This window comes from Echeneis naucrates, chromosome 2 (genome assembly GCF_900963305.1).
Source record: "Echeneis naucrates chromosome 2, fEcheNa1.1, whole genome shotgun sequence".
Taxonomy (NCBI): Eukaryota; Metazoa; Chordata; class Actinopteri; order Carangiformes; family Echeneidae; genus Echeneis; species Echeneis naucrates.
This window is the reverse complement of record NC_042512.1, coordinates 6535657-6556614: the sequence shown is the minus strand read 5'-3', so window position 1 is coordinate 6556614 and position 20958 is coordinate 6535657. Positions and strand designations below refer to the sequence as shown.

Sequence of the window (20958 nt, the reverse complement as noted above, 5' to 3'; positions counted from 1 at the left end):
AGTGTGTCTGTGTGTGTTCTTGTCTCTCTGAGTGGTTGGAAATGAAAATGGAGATCGGTAGAAGCAGATGACTCTGAGGATGAATGAATGTTTCACTGACAACATCAACAACTGTTTACTCACATCTATGAGACTGTGACGTCACTGGAGATCAAAGGCATTTCCTGTCCTTCATCGCTCTCCCACGCGACACCAACTCGATACGGCGCATGCGCACGAAGAAGCTCACACTTGTCTCACGAGCAAATGAAGTGAAACACATTTCAGCTGTTATTAGACAAATAAGTGGCGTTAAATTGAACTAAAACCAAATCTATTGGTTTGTTCCTCCTTCTACTTATTAAAATGCTTCTTTTCCTGTTTTCACTCATTTTTGGGATCGCGCACCTCGTCCACTGTGTGTGTGTGTGTGTGGTCTCTCTGTTGGTCTGAGCTCTCAGTAAACACAGAAATTACAATAATCATCTGTAAAACTTGTAAAAAAAAAAAAATGTTGCCGTCTCACTCAGCGGAGGAGCTTGTTTTTGAACCTGTGTGAGAAAAACAGAAAAAATAAGACTCTCCCTGATCGGGTTAGTTGCCACGTTATAAAATGCAGGAAGTACTTCTGAACATGCAGCAAGTGTTGAAGGCTGCTGATGCCTGGAGATTCATGACGTCATGGTGAAAATCGTTAAATAAGCATTGGTGGATCAGTGGTAGATTTCTCGCCTGCCACGCGGGAGGCCCGGGTTCGATTCCCAGCCAATGCAGAGTAACTCTTTACCAACATCCAGATGTTAGAAACACAGTGCTGCTTGGAAAATACCCTGATAGACTCCAACACACTGTGACTTTGTGAAACAACCAGTGGAGCCCCCTGGTGGTCAGTAGAAGTGCAGCCCCTCTGAGCTGGTGGCAGACCAAGGCTTCAGTCTGCACACATCTTCCACATGTGATGGCACACACACTGTGTATTGTGGCAACATCCGTCCCCTCAGAGAGAATCTGCTCTTTAACCCTCCTGTCGTTTTCACCCCCCGCCCCTTACTTTAGTGTTCCTGCTCTGTTTGATACGGTGGCCGGTAAGTGCAAAACTAATTTACAAAGTGCCAAACACTTTTACAAAGCGTGAAACTAATTTACATGTTGAGAAATATTTTTATATTTTATTCAACAAAATTACATAAGAAAAAGACTTTTACCCCGGACAAAACAAATTCACATGTTAGAAAACAAATTTCCAAAAGAAATCTTCCGGAAGGGGAATGTACCAAATGCCGGAAGTGATCCAGAATTAGATTGACTGTGAGCTCAAAATGTTTGTATCGGTTTGTGTGCCGGGAAAACTTTGCAGGCATAGATTAAATGATGTTTTGGCCGTTTTGTGGAAACAACTTGAGCCAATTTACGCGGTTGTGTTTTCCGTGCGGACGATCTGTAGAATGTTTAACGTTGATGAACGGACCAGACGGAAGGAGCACGCGCACAGGAGACATCTAATAAACAGCCGGAAAATGCTAAACAAGCTAAGTGTAGCATCGCGCTAACTAGCTGAAGCCGCTGTCAGACATGCAGTGAATTAAAGTGCACCGTTTCATTTAACAGCCATTCGTTGTCTTCACGGAATAGCAACGCGTTTAGTTAGTATGCGTTCTAGTATTTATTTATTTATTTTATTTTAGGCTTACAGTTATGCTAAATGCACAATTGTTGCTGATTGTTTTAGCTGCTGCTAACTTTCTGTTTTGATACGGAACTCCGTTCATTCCAGCAGAACAACCATGAACATCATATAAACAATTCATGGAGGACAGAAAGTCAAAGTCAAAAGAACTGTGGGCCGAAAGGAAACAGGTCCAGGTACGTGTGTGGATATATCTGTAAAATATGGAAGTCAATATGTGTGTGTGTGAAATGAATGATATCTTTTTGTTATTTTAGCAGATAAACATGGATTGATGGCGCCACATGGAGCTGATTTAAAAGCTCAGAGAGGGAAAACACTCCCATTATATACAGATCCGGAGGTAGCAGCACCTGATCTACTGAAGCATGATGTGAAGTTTACACGGTGCAAACATCAGCCTGCGGACTCTTAAAAGGATGATTCCTCTCCAAACGCCATCAGCTTGGAACTTCGTGGACCTGGACAACTGTTTGGCTATCGGACGATGTGGCAGGTACTCAGACAAAAGTCCAATCTTCGAGTGAAGAGAGATGATGTGATGAATGAGAGAGCACGCAGAAGGTTTCTAAGAAGAAGCTGCTCCTCAATGGGAGCGAACTGTATGTGGCATGCAGATGGTTCTGATAAACTGGCTCTCTCAGGACGCATGGATGGATTTTTTCACCTAAAGTGCTGTGGCTCCAATGTGGACCGACAAATAACAAGAAGCCAACAGTGATCGCTGAGAATCTCCTCTCATGAGACTGAGGACTGATTGTGGCACGGAGAATGGCATTATGGCTGCCATTCAGTCTCCCCTACGCCTCCATCATGATGACTGCTGCTCTGGGCCGTCCAGCCACATGTATGGCTCATCCACGAATAAGCAGCGTGTTGAATCCTGGTGGGCCATATTTAGAAGGGGAAGGTAAGTGGCCTTCATGAAGTCATTTTATTATGACTGACCTTTCATTTGATTTTTATCTTTATGTTCTATCGCAGATGAACTCCTCTGAACATATATAATAACTGAGGCTGGGACTTTAACGCGTTCATTTCAAAGCCTTTAATTAATTAGATTTTTTTTAATGGAGTCCCACTTCTACTAATAATATATATTTACTTCTGATTCTATCCATTTCTGTAGGTCTCAGTTCTGGATGGAGTTGTTTGCTGGATACTTCAACGGGAGCCATGAGCATCCGTGCCTTCTGAGATGTTGCTATGGTGATGTTGGATGAGTGTGTGAGACTGTGGAACAGTCACAGGATTCACACTTCCAGAACAGCGTCATGTCCAATGAACTGTACTGCTGACCACACAGGTAATATTGGTGATGGATTGATATTTCCATGTTTGTTTTATTTATTCATTGCTTAAATGAAAATAAATGCTATTTATTGTATCAAACACAGATTTGGCTCCACAGACTGGATTTGAGATTGAACCAGCTGATTTGGATGCTGTTCCAGAGGCGAGCCTGTCAATAGCTCCATGTGGGGACTCAAACATGCAGGAGGACTTTGACTTTGTTATGGAGCACAAACAACTACAGAAGCCAGAGAACTGGGAGTCTGCAACAGAACTGTACATGAAGCTGAAAGAAACTGCTCAGCTGTGAGTCAGTGACAAAGGGAATTTTCCCTTCCTGCATTATCAAGTGCTTACTCATTGGGGTCTCTGTCCTATTTCTATTTTATTTTTTAAATTAATTTATTTTTTTAATATACATGTCAAGAGCCATGAAATGACTGTGCTTTGGTATTAGACAAGTAACACAGAATCAAATATTGCCATGACTGAAAAACTCATAACCAATCTATCACAGATGCAATCAGAAGGAAATATTTGTAATTTTTTTATTATTTGTAAACATAACATTTGCATTCCCATTGTTTCATTTCTTCAGATGAACAGGTACCAGAATCATTTGGAAACATCACAAGGAAAAGTGAATGACAAACTATGAAATCTGATTTGGAGTGGTGGAACACTGCAGTCTGTCTGAACACCAAGTGTCACAGCTCATTTTTCCTGAGTTTGAAATCAATTGATAAAAATTATAGCAAAGTAATGAGTCCTATATTTTTGTAAGTATGGAATACAAAATTTCTTGAAATAATTAGTTTTGTCTGAAACTTAACGGTGAAAATCTTAACTGTGTGGAGAGAAAAACAAAACAAAAAAAAAAACACCTTTTCGGAGTCTGGTCTCGAGGGGTGATCCAGTTACCAATTACAAGTTACAGTTACAAGTCCATGTGTGACTTAAACACAGTGTGTGAATCTAGGAGTGCTAATTTCAATGTGTTTGAACATGTATTGGGAACTGGGAATGGAGAGTCATCCAGGAACTCTATTCTTGGCGATGGTTCCAATCCGGACGGGGGAGGTGAAGTCAGCCCAGCTGCAAACATCAAAACATCCTCCAGAGACACAGCAGCCTGACCTTCTGCAAAGAAAAACCTTCAGTTACATCTTGGCAATGTATTTTCTCAACAAATTATAAAAAAAAAAAAAAAAAATGTGATTTACAAACCTTCACGATAAAAGACACAGTCGGCCCAGTAGCCCAAAGTTTGACTTCCTTTAAGTCTCCTGTTACTTCCTGATGGACTGAGGTCAGGTTTGAAGAGTCTCAAGTTCCAGACCAGTGAGTGGCTTTTCAGAGTGGCACAGGACAGGGGCCAGCAAAGTAGGCTGTTGCTGCAGTGCAGTCAGAAACTGAAGAGCTGAAAGACCATCTTTGAATCTAAAAAGTCACCACAAACATTGTTTCACATTTAAATGACCTAAAGAAACTTCAATGTTTTCTAAAATGACTATCCACCCAAACATATAGAAATGAGTAAAAATGGTTGTGTGTTGAACATTACTGATTTAAAGAAGAACTCTGTGTCTTGCTTTGCACTTGGCAGGGTAAATGTTTTTGAAAAATAGTTCAAGCAACAAAGCGTATGTCATGTGACATATAAAGTTAATGATCATTAGCCATTAGTATTGTTTACATCTAACCCTGTTCATACCATTTGCATTGTACACCAAGAACTGATGTCCTTCTGGTCCATCAGAAATGGGCCGGTCTTTCAGATGTTTCATCAGTAGAGTTAAAAACTCTCGTCTCGGCCCACCGGTGTCAATTCCTTCTTCCAAAACAGCATCATCTGTGAATTTTACCAGCATGTCACAGGTTTCAGAATATGTTGAACATCTTACAAATGCAAATATCTTTCCCATGTAATCAATAAATTAAAATTTAATTAAGTGAGTTGCTGTTGTTTTTTTACTTACCCGTAGGAAGTACACCTGACTGGATTTGTTTCAGGTGGATCCAGATCCTCAGTGTCAGATATTACTGTCTGAAAAACAAATGAAAATGTCTGAAACAACACACTGAAAGCAAAGAACATCAGGCTGCCATAATCTGCCTTAATACCTGTCCAGGCTGAGCTGTGGATGAATCTCTGAAACATGATAAAATTGATAAACTGATGAACTTTATGATACAGAGTATAACAGAGCTTTGAGTAACATTCAGAGGTAGAGAGGAACCATAAGATTTATAAATAAGAGATGATTTTGTTGTAAATGATATCACACGTATGATCATTTCTACCACATGTTCATCACAATCACATCAACAACTTAAAGACACATGACTTCTTTTGTAAAAACTAATACCTACCCTTTATCTTCAGGTTTGTGTTTGGGAGAACAGTTTTTTTTGGTTCAAAAACCTGAGAAGAAAAGCACACAATTGTCAGCAACTTTAAACAGCTTCCATTATTGTTCCCTCACCACATACAGTATATATCAATGGTGAAAGGTTATCAGGGTGTCTGATTGGAATAGTAAATGCCAAATAATCAAGACTTGGTTCTTAGACTTAATGCCTGAAACAAAATGCATATCCTATCAATAAATAAATAAAAAAAACTGAAAGTACAAAATGTAAAAATGAACGTACCACAGTGTCAGCTGCATTGAATTCAGCTGTGCTCCTCGATGTGATGACAATTTCAGAATCAGAGTCTGATGTATCAACCTCTGTAGTAAAAACAAACAATTCAACAAATTATTAATTATGCTACATCAGAATAAATAAATATGTAAAAATACTGAATGAAGAGATCCACAAACCTCCTCTAAAGTGTGTTTCTAGGCAAATGAAAAAAGTGCCTTTCCTATTTCCTTTTTATATTCTGCCAGTTTGAATGGGCTTTCTGACCCAGGCACATGGAGCACCTCTGAACAGTCTGGATACAAAAGAAGGTCTGCTCCTTCATCCATCTTCTTGTTAAATGTTCTCATTTCTTGGACAGCTTGCTTCAGTAGATCAGGTGCTGCTACCTCCGGATCTGTATATAATGGGAGTGTTTTCCCTCTCTGAGCTTTTAAATCAGCTCCATGTGGCGCCATCAATCCATGTTTATCTGCTAAAATAACAAAAAGATATCATTCATTTCACACACACACACATATTTACTTCCATATTTTACAGATATATCCACACACGTACCTGGACCTGTTTCCTTTCGGCCCACAGTTCTTTTGACTTTGACTTTCTGTCCTCCATGAATTGTTTATATGATGTTCATGGTTGTTCTGCTGGAATGAACGGAGTTCCGCATCAAAACAGAAAGTTAGAAGCAGCTAAAGCAATCAGCAACAATTGTGCATTTAGCATAACCGAAAGCCTAAAATAAAAATAATAAAAACTAGCTACGCATACTAACTAAACGCGTTGCTATTCCGTGAAGACAACGATTGGCTGCAAAATGAAACGGTGCACTTTAATTCACTGCATGTCTGACAGCGGCTTCAGCTAGTTAGCGCGATGCTACACTTAGCTTGTTTAGCATTTTCCGGCTGTTTATTAGATGTCTCCTGTGCGCGTGCTCCTTCCGTCTGGTCCGTTCATCAACGTTAAACATTCTACAGATCGTCCGCACGGAAAACACAACCGCGTAAATTGGTTCAAGTTGTTTCCACAAAACGGCCAAAACATCATTTACTCCATGCTGCCATAAACTTTCACTCCGCAAAGTTTTCCCGCCGCACAAACCGAGACAAACTTTTTGAGCTCACAGTCAATCTTCTTCTGGATCACTTCCGGCATTTGGGACATTCCCCTTCCGGAAGATTCTGTCGTTTGGAATTTTTTTTAAAATGTCAATTCGTTTTGTCCGTGGGAAAAGTGTTTTTCTTGTGTCATTTTGTTGAATAAAATGTAAAATTGTTTCCCAACATGTAAATTAGTTTGACGCTTTGTAAAAGTGTTTGGCACTTTGTAATTTAGTTTTGCACTTACCGGCCATCGTATAAAACAGAGCAGGAACACTAAAGTAAGGGGCGGGGGGTGAAAACGACAGGAGGGTTAAAGAGCAGATTCTCTCTGAGGGGACGGATGTTGCCACAATACACAGTGTGTGTGCCATCACATGTGGAAGATGTGTGCAGACTGAAGCCTTGGTCTGCCACCAGCTCAGAGGGGCTGCACTTCTACTGACCACCAGGGGGCTCCACTGGTTGTTTCACAAAGTCACAGTGTGTTGGAGTCTATCTGGGTATTTTCCAAGCAGCACTGTGTTTCTAACATCTGGATGTTGGTAAAAAAGCTACGCTGCATTGGCCGGGAATCGAACCCGGGCCTCCCGCGTGGCAGGCGAGAATTCTACCACTGAACCACCAATGCTTATTTAATTACCGATACCATTACGTCACAAATCTCCAGGCGCCAGCAGACCTGTTTGTATGCAACAATGCTGATAAAGTTGATATCTTTCGATAATAATCCATCATGGACTGCTGGACTCTTTCATATCAGTAAATCCACCGTGTTTTAAAGAAGTTCAGAGTGTTTCAAAGTTTCTGACATGATACAGACAGACAGATCCAACAAAGCATTTAAATGAACTGAGAGCTCAGACCAGCAGAGAGAGCACACACACACACACACACACACACACACACACAGTGGACGAGGTGCGCAGCTTCGCTCAGTCTGTGATTCAAAAAATGAGTTAGCAGGAAAATAAGCATTTTAATAAGTAGAAGGAGGAACAAACCAACAGATTTGGTTTTAGTTCAATTTAACGTCACTTATTTGTCTAATAACAGCTGATTTGTGTTTCACTGCGAGTGTGACGTTTGAGTTGGTGTCGCGTGGGAGAGCGATGAAGGACAGGAAATGCCTTTGATCTCCAGTGACGTCACACAGAAAACACAAAACTGACATCTGAGTATGTGGGAGGAACAAACCAACCGATTTGGTTTTAGTTCAATTTAACGGCACTTATTTGTCTAATAACAGCTGATTTGTGTTTCACTTCATTCATTCGCAAGACGAGTGTGAGCTTCTCTGTGCGCATGCGCCATTCCGTCTGACTCTTTGACACTTCCGTCTTTGCTCTCCAGTGATGTCACACAGCCTCGTTGTGGGGTGAGTAAACAGTTGTTGATGTTGTCAGTGAAACATTCATTCATCCTCAGAGTCATCTGCTTCTACCGGTCTCCATTTTCATTTCCAACCACTCAGAGAGACAAGAACACACACAGACACACTCTGACTAACCAAACCATTCCAGGAACAATCAGGATGATTCTGGCTCAGGGTGTGACAGGTCCGGGGTTCAAATCCCAGATGAGCCCTTTGTCAGCTGTTGTAAGAAGTGAAAAAGCCTCCTAAATGTGGAGGGAGGCCGACTCTGTCAGAGAGCAGTGTGCATTCTAGCTTCCTTTAGCTGTCAGCCTCTGATCATCAACTCTTCAGCTTCTATGACTTCAACAATTCCTTCTGAATGCAGTCTGAGGCAGTGATTGTGAAACTTTCATTCAGACAGAGATCCCACATTCAGAAGAAAACAGCCACACACAAACAAAGTCATCATGAACAGCCTACATGGAGCCTAAATGAAAAGAAGCAGGAAGTAAAGTGTGAAAATAATGATGAACAAAGTGTCACACAGAGAGGCTGCAGCCTGGTGTGGACTATAACGTCAGAAAATGGATCAGTCTGTGACACGGAGCACTAAAGTTGGAAGGCTGAGTTCAGCTTCAGCTTCTTTCATGTTCTCCCTGTGAAAGAAAGAAGGTGAACATGAGCTTGATATGAGAACACAGCAGTGTGCATCATGGTGCTCATGTTCATATAGAAAGAAGGAGGAAAAGCAGCAGCTCTGGTTTGCTGTTTCACTCCCTTTCCCTCCCCACTATGAGCTGTCACTCACCCACAGCACATACTGTAGACTGGTTCACAGTCAGACTCATGATTCATGACTCATTGGTTCAGAGTGGAACTCATGAGTCCCAGTTCAGCAGCAGCACATTCACACACTGAGCTGAGAGTCTGCTGCACGACTCCAATAGAACATTATTGGACTGTATTATAGCAATCAATCGTTTCAACTTTATTTATACAGCATTTTGCAAACAAAGAACAATGTTGCACAAAGTGCTTTATACACAAATATAAACAAGATAATATCCCCCACCCAGGCCACATCACCATCCACAGACACTCAGATGCAAAAAGGATGTTATGTTTGTCTCACAAACGTCATTTAGTACGCTTCAGAAGAATGATCCTTTCAGAAAATAAACAACTCTGCTGCAGTGTCCTCTGTTGAGATCTGCTCTTTCAGCACATTATTTGACTTAATTTTTTGCCACATGTGGGTAAAAATAACAATTATTTGAGATAAACAATTACATACAGAATGTTTAAATTTAATGAAAGGAAAAAAAGGGACAATTTCAAAGCTTCATCTAAGTCAGTGGGGACTGGGAGGAGCTTGTGTGTGCACTGACTCAGTGACTCAAATGACCGATTGACTTTGGTGAGTGACTAAAAAACTGGAGTCAGATGAAGGAAAAGAGTTTCCCATCACTCCCTCAAAGCCTGTGTTAGACGTTCGGTGAGAGCAGACTCTTCATATCCTTCCACCGGCGCAAGATGAGAGTAAGTCTTTGACCAAAAGCTCAGTAATGTATCTGACAGCAGTCCATGTAAAGTCCCTCCCAGAGCTCTGCTGTTATAACTACGGGTGAAAAGATAGATTTTATTGAAAACAGCCAAACAGGCTGAACTAGTTTTTTGGGGGAATGGGGCAGTTCAGCTGACCAAAGAAGGGCAAACTATTATGGATATGTTAGTATCTAAACTGTGGACGTCTCACCTGATTATATGATGGAATATTTTAACAGTTTACAGCTGGTTAGAACATATTTACTAATGAACTCTATCTCCTCAGCCTCCAGTGTTCAGCATTTGATGATAGCCAGACAGGCTGGAACAGTAGCTGATTGCTGTGATGATGAACTCAGTTCCTGATGATTCTCTTAGAGGAACTGAACGGTTCCTCGGTGATGCTGAGAAGTTCAGATCTCATCGTCGATCCAGCCATTGCATCTTTTCTTCCCTTTTCACTCTTGAAGCAAAAATTCAGTTACAGAAAACAACCAAAACACAAAGGAAAAGTAATGAGTGTGGAGGTTGATGGAGATTCAGTAACACACTGAGATTTAGACAGTAAAGTCCAGATCTGTCTCCAATATGGAACTGACGGAGACTCCACAGCTGAGAAGTGAAGCCAACAGTGAAGTGTCAGTTTCTAGTTTCAGGTCTCCTTCAATACAACTTTCTCAGAGACACTGAAGAACCAGACCAGATCTTGAACCCAGCATAGAGAGGTTCAGTGAATGTGGTGTTGAAGGTGTGGAGGTGGATCAGTGAGTCAGAGGAGACTCTGTAGAAGGACAGAGAGCCAGCAGGACAGTCCACATACACTGCTACTCTGTGAGATACGGAGGAGGAGGAGAGGAATGTTTTTCTCTTGTTGTGCCAAACCGAGTAACCATCATCAGAGCAAAACAGACTCCAGGACTGATCATTCTGTCCAAACACACAGTGAGCACTGTATCCTTCCCTTCTGATTCCTCTGTAGCTCACTGAGATATAAACCTTTCCACTCCACTCAACCTCCCAGTAACAGCGACCAGTCAGAACATTTCTACACAGCAGCTGAAAACAGATATAAAATCTGTCTGGATGATCAGGATATGACTGATACTCTTCTACATTTGTCACCTTCCTGTTGTTGTCAGACAGTTTGAGGTTTCTGTGGATTGTGTTTGTGTCCAGTTCCAGTTCACAGACATCTGATGGAGAGAACAAGAAACAACAGCTGCAGTTTATTATCTGTTCATTTATCAACAACTTTACTGAAAGTGAATCATTTAAACTTACATTTCATCACCTGTGAATAATGTTTGACTACATTTAAATGAAAAGCCAACAATCCAGTTAGAACATCAACAGTTACTGAACATGAGAGTCAAGATGTCAGCAATGTTCTGCTTTTTTTCTGCTGTGGAGTCAAAGATGACGGCTGATGGAGATCCACATCAATAAACACATGAAGTGTTGATCCTGAATGAAACTCATCTTTGTACTTCAGTCAGAAATGTAAAAATCTAGTGTAACATGAGCAGCTGAGTTTTCATGAATCAAAGTGAAAACACACTCACACTTCCTCAGACCAGGTCTCAGTCTCTGTGGTCCACCATGGTCCACCCTGGAGGAAGAAACAGAGTCAGGATCAACTTGATCCACCATCAAACATGAAGCAGAGTTCCTCAGAGCTGTCCAGACCTGAGAGTGTCCAGTCTCCAGTCTGGATCCTCCAGTCCAGCAGACAGAAGCTTCACTCCTGAGTCTCCTGGATGATTGTAGCTCAGGTCCAGTTCTCTCAGATGGGAGGGGTTGGAGCTGAGAGCTGAGGCCAGAGAAGAACAGCCTTCCTCTGAGACCAGACATCCTGAAAGACTGAACACACACATCAAGAACACAAACAAAATCATGTTATACGAAGAAAATGACAGATAAAAGAACTATTGAATAAAAATGTGGTTTCACCTTCTACACTAGTAGAACAACATGTCAGCTGCTCCACTTCAATGTACCCTTATGTCCAAAACAACACTTTCCTTTTCTATAAACAGACACTCTGATGACTCTGCAGTAAGCTGAATATAAAATATAACCACTTTCATGAGTGCAGTTACAATTAAACAGAAAAGAACTCAGATAAAGACCAGAAGTGATCAATAATATAGAATCAGGTCTTTAGACACTGCAGAAGGAACAACAAGCGCTCATGAATGCATTAATTAAACAAGCTGCCACTTTTTAAAGAATCAGCAGAACAAAAACACAGAGAAAACAGAGAGAAACAACAGCTGAACCACAAACACACTGACTAAAGTATTGTAAGTAATGTAATGTAAGTAATGTAACCTGCATGTTTTGACAGCTCAAGGTTCTCTTCCTTTCTATACAATCGTATGTGTGTGAGTCCATTCTGAATGCAATTTAACTTAAGAAAAGGCAGCTGACATGTGTTGATTCTTTTTCCAAGATCTTAGTCAACTTTTTGCCACCACAGTGAAGACACAGTTTCTGTCTCAGTTACAGAAACACTGTAGAGTGATGCATTGATTCTGCTCTGTGTTCAACCAGGTTCATTCATCCACAGAGCATCATATCAGCAGTCCACTCAACCTCTGGTGTCTTTGAGCCCCTTAAATATTTTCCTGAATGAGAACTCCATCATCACAACTGTGACAGATGCCAAAAGAAGCAGAAAGGATGTGTCCACCTCCCTAAAAGTAAATGATCATCAGTTAACACAGAAGTCACCACTCGAGGATTCACCAGCATGACCCAGCATGCACCTGTTCGCTGAGCAACATGTGTATGTGTTTAATTTGTTTCACTTAGTGTGTTCTCCAGGTGGTGAATCAAATCAGTGATTCATTATGGAGGATTAAGTTTTTTATACTGATGACAGTCTCCCAAACCTACAAACCTCTTCACTTCATTTTACTCAATTTAATGAAAATATTAAATGAATAAATAAAAAACTAAATCAAAAGTCTTGACAAAAACATGAACTCTGACCTGAGAGTTTCCAGCTCACAGTGTGGACTCTTCAGTCCAGCAGACAGCAGCTTCACTCCTGAATCCTGCAGGTTGTTGTTACTCAGGTCCAGATCTCTCAGACTAGAGGACTGGGAGCTGAGGACTGAGGACAGAGCTTCACAGCTTCTGTCTGAGAGGTTACAGAGGCTCAGTCTGAAGAGGAATAGCAGAAGGGGGGAAAAGAAAAAGAAAAAAAACACCCTTAAGACGGCGATGTGTAATAAAAACTTGACAAACTTGTCAAAAACAATATTTTCAGTAAAACATGTCGATGAATTATTAATGCAAAACTGTTATAAACTAACTTGAGTCCTTCCAGTCTGCACTGTGGACACTCCAGTCCAGCAGAGAGCAGCTTCACTCCTGAATCCTGCAGGTTGTTGTTACTCAGGTCCAGATCTCTCAGACTAGAGGACTGGGAGCTGAGGACTGAGGACAGAGCTTCACAGCTTCTCTTTGAGAGGTGACAGCTACTCATTCTGAGGAGGAATTAGCAAAACAAGAGAAAATGATTGAAACTGAAAAACAGCTTTTGATCGTCAGCAAATAAAAAGATTTAGTTGATCTGGATGGATTTATTTGCACATACAGAACTTTGTTGGAGGCTTTGACCACTGGCAGCAGCCTCAGAAGAGCCTCCTCTGAAGCAGAGTATTTCTTCAGGTCAAACACGTCCAGATCTTTTTCTGATGACAGTAAGATGAAGACCAGAGCTGACCATTGAGCAGGAGACAGTTTATCTGTGGAGAGACGTCCTGATCTCAGGGACTGTTGGATCTCCTCCACCAGAGAACCATCATTCAGTTCATTCAGACAGTGAAACAGGTTGATACTTTTCTCTGGAGACAGATTCTCACTGATCTTTGTCTTGATGTACTGGACTGTTTCCTGATTGGTCTCTGAGCTACTTCCTGTCTGTGTCACCAGGCCTCGTAGGAGAGTTTGGTTGGTCTGCAGTGAAAGACCCAGAAGGAACCGGAGGAACAAGTCCAGGTGTCCATTTGGACTCTGTAAGGCCTTATCCACAGCACTCTGGTAGAGACGTGTTTTAGATCCAGTCTTTATTAGTTTAGACCTCCAAGTTGTTGTTTGTTCTTCTGACATCAGATTGACTCCAGAGTTGATGAAGGTCAGATGGACATGAAGAGCAGCCAGAAACTCCTGAACACTCAGATGGACGAAGCAGAAGACCTTGTCCTGGTACAGCCCTGTCTCCTCTTTGAAGATCTGTGTCAACACTCCTGAATAAACTGATGCTGCTCTGATATCGATGCCACACTCTGTCAGGTCTGATTCATAGAAGATCAGGTTTCCTTTCTGCAGCTGCTCAAAAGCCACTTTTCCCAGAGACTCAATCATCTTCCTGGTCTCTGGACTCCAGTGTGGATCTGACTCAGCTCCTCCATCGTACTTGACCTTCTTCACTTTGGACTGAACCACCAGGAAGTGGATGTACATCTCAGTCAGGGTCTTGGGCAGCTCTCCTCCCACTCTGGTCTTCAACACCTCCTCCAGAACTGTAGCAGTGATCCAGCAGAAGACTGGGATGTGGCACATGATGTGGAGGCTTCGTGAGGTCTTGATGTGGGAGATGATCCTGCTGGCCTGCTCCTCATGTCTGAACCTCTTCCTGAAGTACTCCTCCTTCTGGGGGTCACTGAACCCTCTGACCTCTGTCACCATGTCAACACACTGAGGAGGGATCTGATTGGCTGCTGCAGGTCGTGTGGTTATCCAGAGGCGAGCAGAGGGAAGCAGTTTCCCCCTGATGAGGTTTGTCAGCAGCACGTCCACTGAGGTGGACTCTGTAGGATCAGTCAGGACCTCAGTGTTGTGGAAGTCCAGAGGAAGTCGACACTCATCCAGACCGTCAAAGATGAACACAACCTGGAAGTGATCAAAGCTGCACATTCCTGCTTCTTTGGTTTCAGTGAAGAAGAGATGAACAAGTTCCACCAAGCTGAACTTCTTCTCTTTCAGCACATTCAGCTCTCTGAATGTGAAGGGGAATGTGAACTCTATGTGCTGGTTGGCTTTGTCTTCAGCCCAGTCCAGAGTGAACTTCTGTGTTAAGACGGTTTTCCCAATGCCAGCCACTCCCTTTGTCATCACTGTTCTGATTGGTTGGTCTCTTCCAGGTGGGGGTTTAAAGATGTCTTCTTGTCTGATGCTTGTTTCTGCTCTGTCCTGTTTCCTGGATGCTGTTTCAATCTGTCTGACCTCATGTTCCTCATTGACCTCTCCAGTCCCTCCCTCTGTGATGTAGAGCTCTGTGTAGATCTGATTCAGAAGGGTTGGGTTTCCTGCTTTAGAGATCCCCTCAAACACACACTGGAACTTCTTCTTCAGGGAAGATTTGAGTTTACGTTGACAAACTTGAGCACGACTTTCTGAATGAACAAAAACAAATGAAATTTAAAAAAAAAAATCAAGCTACAAGGTTGATATTTACTTCTCCTAAGGAATAAGAATATGATCATATTTCTCTCAGTCTCCTCAGACTTTACTAAATGTCTAATTGATCCATCATGTTAAATCCTCTTACTGCTCTGCAGACAGTCAGCCAGCTCCTCCTGCTTCATCCTCCTCAGGAAGTTAACTGTGATCTTCAGAAATGCCTCTCTGCTCCTCCTCTGCTCTTCATCCACCTCATCATCCTCATTCTTCATGAATTGTGGGTAATCTGGACTCAGACTCCTTTTGATTTTCTTCAGCTCGTTCTTCACAAAACAGACGATGTTCTCCTCCAGCAGCTGGAACACAATAACATCCTGTGTAAAGTTCACTCTCAGTATAAACTGATGGATCAAAGCATCAGATCATCAGTCAGCAGAGTTCAACTTTAGCTGCTGCTGTATCATCTGCTGCCACGTCTCTTTCCAGAGCTACACAGAAAGATTCACACCTGCTGACTTCACTAAACTAACTTCACTGGTGTAACTTACTAAGTTTGACTTTAGATTCTGACAACACAGAGATCCTGATCATCACATGAAGACCAAACTGATACAGCCCTTCAACACATCAACTTAGGAAGTGAAAATTCAGGGTATTAACTGTGACTGTGGCTGAAGATGGATCAGACCACCTGAACTAGTTCACTGATGAATTATTCCATCTTTAAACCCTGTAGAGACAGAGTCCATGGAGGTCCAGGACTGAATCTGATTAACTTTGGTCTTTGTTATTAAGTCCCAGCTCAAATTATCTGGAAAACAACTACACAGCAAATTATTAGTTTTTTCCAAGATAAAAAAAAAAAAATTACATTTAAAAGTGTTTAATACTTTAATTATAGTGTTTAATACTAGAATTAATTTCTTGTTTTCAGTGTTCAACTTTGTCCTATAATCTTAAATCAGATTTAAAATTCAAGGTAGGGTGGGCACAGGCAGAGAACAAACGCAGGTGAAATAGTTTTGGCACTGATTGCAGTTGTGGTTCATAGTCAGCAGGGAGCGTCACGCCCCATAAAGAGTTGTATGAAATAAAATAAATTAATTGATGACAGCAACGCTTCTTTTCATATACTGGACACGCATCGGAGATCAGGCTCCCACTGACGTGTCATCTAATTTGCTCCGAAAGTGCTACTACAAACTCCTGTCTGTCACAGAGTAAAGCTCTACTGGTCTAAAGAGTGCAGCTTCAAACTCAAGTCTTTGTTGGTGTCTGTTGTAGTCACTGGATGAACATTTACACACCATAAATATGGAGTCCAGGTCTGTGTGATGATGTTTGTCAGACTGAACTCTGAGGAGAAAAGACACAAACACACAGTTTGTTCCAGGAGTTTTCTATGAACAGCAGAGAAACTGATAGACAAGCTTTGATACCTTTAATGAGTCAAACAACAAATGATCAGCTTTTACCTTTTTTCTTTGATAAAGTCATCCACAGACCGATCACTCTTCATGGACACACAGCTGGATACAGTAGACTGTGGTCCTCCCTTGAAGTTAATAGGAAGACCCATAGACTGATTACTCTTCATGGAGACACAGTTCATTTCAGGAAAATCTGGTCTTGACTTCTGGTTGCTAGTAGAAACAGAGTTGACATTAGAAGACTTAACCACCAAGAAAATGGGCAGCAAATTATCAGTTTAAAATAAATCAGCTGAGATAATTTTATTGTGAAATGGTTTTGTTCATTCTAATGACATTTACATGGCAAATATGAATGAATCTCCACGTCCTGGTTGAGCTCCCAATGGAGACATGGGCAAAAAAAAAAAAAAAAAAAAAAAACTGAAGCAGTAAAAGTTCAGGAGTAAAACCTAAGTAACAGTGAGAGTGAATAATGATGGAGCAGTGATCTGAGTGCTGAGCTCTGACAGATGGACAGTTAGAGATCCTCATCTCACCTCTGAGCTTTGGTCTGACTCTCATGTTCCCCACACAGAGTGGTTTTAGAGGGAGGGGCTCCCTCCTCTCTGTCCTCACACTGATTCATAGCTGAGCCTCCACCTTCACACAAACAACAATGGGATTTACATCACAGGACAAATACATCGTCAATACTGTCACTGATGTTCCTGCATTTGAGTTGAATGAGTGTAAATTCTCTCTGATTTTCACACACATTCACCTCTATTCAGACATGGAGTTTACATATTGTTTGGAATTCCAATGTGAATGTCACAAACAGACACAAACAAATCCTACTTTAGGTTTTCTATATATTAAACTGATGAGCACTGTTGGGGATCAAAGAGAAAAGGACAAAGGTGTGAAACAAGATTTTCAGCAGCACTGATTAACAGGAAAACATTAACTAATTGTCATTAACTTCAGCCTTTAACTCCCAACAACAACTCTCTCTGTGTTGATTTCAGTCAGATTCTCTTATAAACAAAGAACATTCCTGATTCATGTCAATTCCAATCTGCAATGTTATACATTGGCATTAGCACTTTATTTCAAACAAACTCAGATCACCGTTTACTTTTTAATTTAATAAAATAAATTTGAGGGCCAAAAAATTCCTTCAGAAGCCAAGAGAAAAAAAAATTTACAACTAAACCAGTCTGACCGGTGTCAGGAATTGCCAGACCAGAGGAGGTGGTTCTCTCATCTGATGTTTAGGATGCACCTTAAACATTTGTTTCTTTGACACATTATTTAAATAGTGTGCCTCCACAACATCATATGGATCAGTCTGATCTGTCAGTAATTAGGAAGTTTCAGAGAAATGTATCTCAGATCTGATGGTGCTTCTTTCTGTCCACTAGATGGTGGTATCTGACTGTAGGATGTAGTGATGGTGCTTTGATTTAATTCATGTCAGGTTTCAAGGTGTGCTGCCTTAAACCTTTGATGGCTTCATCTGGGAATACTCATTGTGTATAATTAACAGTAAGAGCTGAATTCTTTCAGTGAAGTTCATCCAAAGTTTGTTCTGTCATGGCTCAAGTGTAACACAGCACACCAGTTCAAGGAAATCAACTTCATCATTAAAGTTGTTAAAAAACAAAATAGGTTTTCACTTAGATGTCTTATTTGTGATCATTTAAGCAACTTAAAAAATTTTTTATCTGAATTTAAATTTGAAATTTCTTTACTTTAATCAGTGAATTTTACTTTATATTAGAACAAGAATTAAGTGAAGAAACTGTTCTCTACTAATTACAGATAAAATATTGACAGATAAGTAATAATTGGTAATAATCAGGGGTTGTCTTCACATTTCTGCCTATCCCTGAGAACACACAAAAGAAATTATGTTAAAAAAATGTTAAGTCATCACAATCAAAGTCATCTGTGACAGGTATATTTTAAATGTAAAAAAAAAAAGTTTAAATTAAAAATTTGGAGTTTTGATTTGGTCTTAAAAAAAATTCCATTGTTGTGAAGCTGTGGTGGTCATTTTTGGATTAATATTTGTCCAATTTTCAGGAGATGACAATTCCCAGTTTTGTTTCCCGTTTAATGTTTGCTATTGTTGACACCTGAAAGAACCATAAAGTCTGGAAGTCAGACAGTAAATAATCCCGAGAGATAGCTGCTACTAATTAAGTGTAGTTATTTTCCCATAAACTTCATTACAATCAGACTTACTTTACAACAAGTGGAGTCATTGTCTTAGTTACAGTCTGATCTCAGTAATCATGGTCATTAGATAGTTACAGAGCTGTCTGATCTGATTCTCTCAAACTAACCCATCACAGGACGTTAGTTCTCTCCTGGCTCATTAACATGAAAGAAATAATTACTAAGGCAAACCATCTTTATCTGTGACAGCAACTCTACATTTGGTTATTGATTTATAGTCAAGTGTGTTACATTTAAAATCACAAAATTTGTATTTGTTCTCGAATTCAGCGCAACTGTTTTATTTACAGAAAAAAAAACAAACAAAAAAAAACTTACACCTATTTTACTATGCCTTTTACTATACTGTGTTTGAGAAATCAAACAGTTTCAGTGCAGACAAGTCTGTCTGTGTCAGTGATAATTATTGATGTTGATCTTAAAAAAAAATTAAAAAAATAAGTCAAAAGACAACGCTTCAGTCATTATCTGAGCTGTCAGACCAGTTCTGTCATTAAACTGTCAGTTGGCACAACTGTGGTGTCAAAGTATGACGACTAATGCAGGCAGACTCACAGTGAAGATCAGTGCTCTGTTGATTTGTTTAATGGCCATTAATACAACTTTTCTTCAAATCATCCTTTAACTCAAAGAAAAACTATTATTTGTACGCATCTGAAAGCAGCCAATCAGCATCCAGAAGAGTTCTCCTGTCCAGTCAAACAGTGAAACAACACAATGTGATCACAGTGATCCTGTTCACACATTTACAGATTCTCACCTGCTGAACTCACTTCAGGGAGACTTTCTGACACTTTCCAGCTTCATGTGAAGAGAAGAAGCTGCTTGTTCTCCCTCGTCAGTCCTGGTGTCTGTTTGATCTGAGGAAAAGTTACATCCTCATAACTTCAGAGTCCAAAGTTTGAAACATTAAAACCGCTCCAACCTGTTTTTGGTTTGTTGTTGTACTGCTGCTGTTAGTCAGCGAGGTGGAGATGGAGAAACAGATCCGGTAAAACCGAGTCCAACAGAAATAGTCCGGTAGGGATACAAAAGTCCAACAAAAAGAGGAAACACAGACTGAGCTGGACTTTCTGAAAAACTAACAAAGTAACAACAGAGAGAGAAAACAAAAGGCGAGACTGAACAAACAGGGAACCAAGAGAGAGGCTGACTGAGAGACACCGGAGAACATGAACGGAGGCAGAGAAAAGACACGATAATAATAATAATAATTAAATTATTAAAAAAACACAAATAAAAACAGTGAATGAGAGCAGCAGGAACAATAAGAACAGACAGGACACTCCGGCACTGAAGAGAAGTCCGAGGAGGGCTGATTGGCGGGAAATGCAGGACAGGTGTGCCTTATTAGGAGAGAGGACACGCCCACTGGGACAGAACACAGGGGGGAGGGGCCGGGGGACACGTGACTTTAGCAACAAGGAAGCAGCTGACATACACAACCTTTATCATTCAGCCTGTTTCAGTCCACAGCTGTACTCTGCTGTTTTTGTTGGTTTACCTCTTCTACAAAACTTCAGGCTGCTCCAAAGGGAGACATGAAGACTGTGCAGAGAGACTGCTGTGTCCTTTTAATGGGACTTCAGTAGAGGGTTACATGAGGATCCATTCAGACGCAAATTTATCAAACACAAATCACACGAGTACAAGCTCGTAGCTCATTTGTAAAAAAAATTGCCTTTTAAACATTCAGTGCCCCCATTCTAAAGCATTAAACTCAAAGTCAGATCATTCTTGATAAAGAAATGAAGAAAGGAATACTTCAAAATACGAACTTTTTTTTATGTTTTCACATTGTAAAAAAAAAATACATGAAAATGTATAAAACGGTGAAATGAACATATTGAAGTTAATTGAGCTTTATCAGTCAGACTGTATCATAATGATTCTGAACTTTCCACTTGCTTGTTAAGGATAATTATATTGATAATGGTTTTTTATTTTTCCATTATTTGGTAAATTTTTGCAGCACACAGTAAAAACGAATGTTAAACATTAATATATATATTAATATATATATTAATATATATTAATGTTAAACATTAATATATAATATATATATTAATATATAAAATATGGTCTTTCATATTCCAAGGTACTGTGTGAACAGAAGAAAGCAAAGATGCAGATCATAAACAGTGTTCTACATTGCTCTGTGTGAGATTTGCATTTGCAGACCTTTATCTGCATTGGTTGTGAAATCATTCAGCCTGTTTCACTGTCTGTTCCTGGTTCAAGTCCACAGCACTGTACTCAGCTGGTTTTGTTGGATAG

General features: G+C 40.5%; 1 protein-coding gene and 2 non-coding genes across 3 annotated transcripts; 1 reads left to right on the top strand and 2 right to left on the bottom strand.

Moving 5' to 3' along the window:
* Window positions 1-681: 681 nt before the first annotated feature.
* On the top strand, window positions 682-752 carry trnag-gcc (transfer RNA glycine (anticodon GCC)). Its single transcript has one exon. It is a non-coding gene; the product is annotated as a tRNA-Gly (tRNA).
* Window positions 753-7271: 6519 nt separating this feature from the next.
* trnag-gcc (transfer RNA glycine (anticodon GCC)) lies at window positions 7272-7342 on the bottom strand. Its single transcript has one exon. It is a non-coding gene; the product is annotated as a tRNA-Gly (tRNA).
* Window positions 7343-9050: 1708 nt separating this feature from the next.
* LOC115057502 (protein NLRC3-like) lies at window positions 9051-16074 on the bottom strand. The gene is made up of 7 exons (XM_029524657.1): window positions 16033-16074; window positions 15174-15372; window positions 13218-15018; window positions 12934-13107; window positions 12608-12781; window positions 11176-11222; window positions 9051-10806 (listed from the first exon to the last, which is right to left on the bottom strand). Exons 1-7 carry the CDS (start codon window positions 16072-16074, stop codon window positions 10277-10279), a joined length of 2967 nt encoding a protein of 988 aa, XP_029380517.1. The 3' UTR covers window positions 9051-10276.
* Window positions 16075-20958: the final 4884 nt, after the last annotated feature.